Here is a 5,000-nt window from a genome sequence, read left to right as displayed (position 1 = left end):
TCATTGAAGAGGAAGATGAGGGCGATGATGATGACAGCAGCTTTGATCTGGACATCAGTGACTACGACAGTGATAACGACAACCTTGACGCTGCACTGGAGGAGTGGCAGAAGGATTTTGCACCTAAAGGTCAGAGCAAAAGCAAGGCTCTCAAGTCAAAAAGCAGTCCATCCAAGGACGGGAAGCCAAGTGCAAGGGACAAATTCCGCCTGTTCAAGAGGGACAACAGCTCGGAGACAGAGCTCCCTCCTGCCCTCCAAAAGCTCCTCGATCAAGCCACCACTGATGCCATAGGCAGTGGCATGCCATGCACCTAAGCCTGACTATCACTGTCAGTTATCAGGCAAAGTAATGAATGCCATTGCAAGCATCTTTCATTTTCGTTTGCAAATTTCCATTTATTTGATTACACATGAGTTGCATTAGAGCACTGTTTTAAAGGTATTATGTTGTGGACTCAGAAAGTTAAGAATATTTATCCAGTGGAGAGTATTATGATACTTAAAGAAACCATGAAACTTAGCAATCAACATTATACTTAAAGTCTAATGAAACACAAGCCTATATAATATAACGAGGAAAATAAAAATGATATGTATAGTAGCATATACAAACACATGAAAGCTACTGTTTAGAACAAATTATACAGTAAAACTAAAATTGCATATATCTCAAACATAGTATCTAATAGTCTATTTGGTGAGTGAGTGAATGAATGAATAAATGAAAGAATGAGTGAGTGAATAAGTGAATGAGTTGAGTGGGTGGTTGGGTAAGTGAATGTGTGTATGTGCGTACTTGAGTGGTAAGAGTGAATAAACGAGTGTGAGCAAGTGAGAGTTTGATTCCGTGAAAATGAGGAAAATTGGATGAAAGGTCCTCCTCTCTGAAAGATCATAACACATGCGACCATTCAACTTTATTTCACTTGAATATTCATGAGCCATCCTCATAGGAAGGGAAACTTGTATCCATTGTATTCGGATGAGATGATGGAAAGGCTCTATTGTATAATTGAAATGTTATACTTTTCAAGTTATTGTGTTTATAATTATTGCTTATTATTCTTTCATCTTGGTCGATTCATTTAGATATTTCTCGATTTTAAGATTTTCTTGATATCGCTTGATTTTATTTCCTTTGATTATTTGCACATTTCTTTGTGTTGTAATGATTTTCCAGTAGATTTTATGCTGTTACAAACTTGATAATTAATATACATCAAATCTATAAATCAGAAATTTTGTACAAATATTTAAATTGATGAAAAAAATAGAAAATAGTCCAATACATTTTTTTTTTTTTTTTCTTTTGTCTTCTTTATGAATGGATGAATGTTTTGGTAAGTACAAATTAACATCTTTTCCTTGCTAATTCGTTCAGTAATTCTGTATTCCATTTACAAAGGAAAAGACAAGATAATTTATAGGTACTTATGTACATTTTTGTTTGTGTGTTTGTAAAGTTTTGCACTTATTTTAGAATTCATTATTACATGATTACTGAATTACTGAAGTATTATCAGTCTGATTTATCTTTACCATGATTTAAAAATATTTATACATAAAGCAGTTATATCAAAATATACCTCATAAATTTGGTTCACATACATGTTCAAGCAAAGCAAAACTGCTGCATATATTACAAACAGTTTCCAATGTACAATGTAAACAATAAATTATATTCTATAAAGATGATTTTTTATCCATGCTATGGACATTTACAAACACTTTTTTTTTCTTTCTTTCTTATAAACTTGTATGCTTTGAAAGAAGCACTTCTGAACTTTACAATGTTTTATTTTCACAAGTAACTAGAATGTCAAGATATCACATAATTCAGTATACATTATTTTGAACACATGAATTTATACAACAATAGTAATGAGAAGAGAACTGATCAAACAGAATCTCACAAGCTGAAGGAATTACATAAGTCGGTGTGAATGGCATGTATCTCTACGTTTTTCATAACTAGATTTTTGTACAGTGATGGCTAAAAGCAACAACCTTTTCTGTCACTTTATATGACTGCATTGAATGTATCCATGAAGAACCATGAAAATACATTTTTAAGATATGAATAAAGGTTCTGTAGAATGGGGATTGTCGCAGCACTTAGCCACTCAAGCGTGTGTCAAGTAACATCAGGGTGAAGGTTGTCACTTCCGCACATCAACATAAAGTAGTAATGAAACTGCAAGAGGAGATATTTCAATAGTATAAGATTTCCTGAATATGTTAATATTCTTTAAAGATCAAAACTCTGTCTATGGTTTTATTTGTTTTAAGTTCATCCAGAGAGATTAACCCATTGGTCGCTGTTTTAAATAAATATTTGTGCAGTAGGATGGCTGGTTTACATTGTCTGGCACGGTGCCATCCGCGTCTATGACCGACTCTGCCTTTGTAGCAAATCATGCCATCCACTGCTAATGGGTTAATTTGATTTACTATGCCTCATTTCACATTATTTACCAAATACTATTTTGTGATAATGTCAAAGACTACAATAATACAAATAGCCATCTTCGGTACATAAACCAATGGAATACATTCATAGGTATATATTCTTTATTACTGACATATATTCAAAGGACTTCATGAAATAAAACATACATATTGTATAAATAATGTACCTCTTCTATGTTAACTGAATGATAACAACAAAAAATACAATAGTTGAAAACAAAATCAAAGTATAACAAAAGATAGTATTATCAAAATGAAACTTGGTTACTGATTACTTCAAATTACACTGACATTTTCCTTCAACAAATGAAAATTTTCTAAAGCAATGCCTATGTAACAATTTGCACAAAGCTAAAATAAACAGCACACTATATTTCCTTTTTGTTAACACAGACCATTCAAACATACAACAATTATGCAAAATCAACTAAATCCTCCTTTTACATTCTGTGTACATAGTCTCACCATATATGTCCTTTTCTTTGTCTTGTCTAAATTCAAATGACCTTAAATAAGTCACTTCATTGCCTTTCATCTCAAGTAGGATTTCTCTTTCACATGCTGCGAGTGTTCCTTTTCCGCGTCTGTCTTCAATTTTCCTTCAAGTTCCCTGATTTTCTCTTCATGATATTTCTGTAAAATGAATAGAGGAAAAGTATGGAAATTGTTATGGTATTGTTATGGAAAAAAAAAGATTAATAAACATCCATGTATGAACACAAGTACCCAATCATACCTACATCTATTTGTTCATATTCATACATAAAGATTTATAATGAGACATAAATACTTGTAGTTATGCCCTTCTATCACACGGTCAAAAAGACACTATTACATATCAATATAAGACAAGCGAATAATCTATGTGCTAAAGTAGGGTGACATGAAAAAATAAATAGAATCTATATCCTAACTGCTACTCAGAGGAAACCAGGTATGACAAAAATCGCACAAAACTTTGAGGCAAGTGAAGAGTCTGCATGATGAGTTAGGGTACGAGGTGGAAAATACAGTTAAGAGCGACAGCAATACTGACTTTTACGAAGAGGAAGCCATGTCTCATAGAGGCAGCCAGGTGCAAATTGCGAACAATAACTGGCTGGTTGTATATTTTCTTGATGTGAGGCAGTGCCATTGCAATCAACTTGTGAGGACCTCTGCCTGAACTTATGAAGGCTATTCGTGTTTCAGCATTGCAATACTTGACTGCAACGAGAAAAGTTCAGGTTACAATAAACTAAAAAATAACCATATAACCAGTAATTATAATGCAAAAAACATGTATAGATAAAATCAGGATCAAGAGACTTTAATAACGATAATATAATAAAAAATAAAAAAACATATTTATATCATCTTGTGAAAACAGAAGAACCAAATAAGCAAAGCCACTTACTTTGGAAGCCTAAAGTTGTTGCTGCAACACCATAATCCCCGTGCAATTTTCTTACTGTATCTACTATAGCATTTTTCAGCCCATACCAGTTGAGTTTCAAGTGTTTCTCAGGTACAACTTCTACCACTAAGTATCTGCAATAAAACTTATTATTATGTACATATCAATAAATTCTTTCCTTTTAAGGCCCAAATAAAAGGGAAAAACTTAAAAACAGAAAAATAAAATTATTTTTTATCAAAAATTAAACATTTAAAATTTTCTAAATTAAAAATAAAATTAACAATAACAAAAATTTAAAAAATAAATTATAAAATTTAATTTTAATTATCTTATAAATATTTTATTAAAAAAGAAAGAAAGGTAGAAGAAAAAAGTTTTTTATTTTGTTGAATTAAGTATTTGTTGTTTTTGTTGTTTTTGTTTTGTTATTGTTTTTGTTTTTGTTCTTGTTTTTGTTTTTGTTGGATGTGTTTGTTTTTGTTTTTGTTTTTTTGTAGTTTTTGTTGAGTTTTTGTTTGTTTTGTTGTTTTATGTTTTGTTTTGGTTTTGTTGTTTTTGTTTTTGTTTTTGTCTTTGTTTTTGCTTCTGTTGTTTTTGCTTTTGTTTTTGTTGTTTTTGTCTTTGTTTTTGTTGTTATTGGTTTTTGTATGTTTTATTTGTTTATGTTTATGTTTTATGTTTTTTATGTTTTATGTTTTATGTTTTATGTTTTATTATGTATTTTGAGTAATTTTTATGTTTTTGGGATGGAATGTATGTATGTATGTTGTATGTATGTGTGTATGTATGTATTTGTAAGTATTTTTATTTTTAAATTTTTATTTTGATTTTGATTTTTATTATTATTTTTATTTTTATATTTTTATTATTTTTATTATTTTTATTTTTAATTTTTATTATATTTTATATTTTTATTATTTTCATTATTTTATATTTTTATTATTTTTATATTTTTATTTTTATATTTTTATTTTTATTTTTTTTTTTATTTTTATTTTTATTTTTTTTATTAATTATTATTATATTTTTATTTTAATTTTGTTTATGTATTTGTATTTTGTTTATGTATTTTGTATTAGATGTTTTATGTTTTATTTTGATTAAGTTTATTAAAATTTTTATTTTTATTA

The 5,000-nt window shown here is 29.2% G+C and overlaps 2 protein-coding genes across 2 annotated transcripts in view; one reads left to right on the top strand and one right to left on the bottom strand.

Moving 5' to 3' along the window:
* LOC122252985 (uncharacterized) overlaps positions 1–1,692 on the top strand; it is a 9,011-nt gene extending 7,319 nt beyond the window's left edge. Inside the window, exon 9 of the mRNA XM_043015727.2 lies at positions 1–1,692. This exon is cut by the window's left edge and continues 920 nt beyond it. Within this exon, the coding sequence (XP_042871661.2) occupies positions 1–317 (317 nt within the window). The 3' untranslated portion in view covers positions 318–1,692.
* An 86-nt stretch (positions 1,693–1,778) lies between these two features.
* Pop5 (POP5 ribonuclease P/MRP subunit) overlaps positions 1,779–5,000 on the bottom strand; it is a 3,884-nt gene continuing 662 nt past the window's right edge. The window contains exons 2-4 of the mRNA XM_043015728.2: positions 3,868–4,001; positions 3,508–3,677; positions 1,779–3,104 (exon numbers count right to left, since the gene is read on the bottom strand). Coding sequence (XP_042871662.1) covers positions 3,003–3,104; positions 3,508–3,677; positions 3,868–4,001 — 406 coding nt within the window. The 3' untranslated portion in view covers positions 1,779–3,002. The remainder of the gene's footprint in view (positions 3,105–3,507; positions 3,678–3,867; positions 4,002–5,000) is intronic.

Source organism: Penaeus japonicus, unplaced genomic scaffold (assembly GCF_977035675.1).
Source record: "Penaeus japonicus unplaced genomic scaffold, GWHDUDI00000001_assembly GWHDUDI00000040, whole genome shotgun sequence".
NCBI classification, from domain to species: Eukaryota; Metazoa; Arthropoda; class Malacostraca; order Decapoda; family Penaeidae; genus Penaeus; species Penaeus japonicus.
Note: the sequence above shows the minus strand (reverse complement) of the source record. Positions and strands in the feature narration are given on the sequence as shown.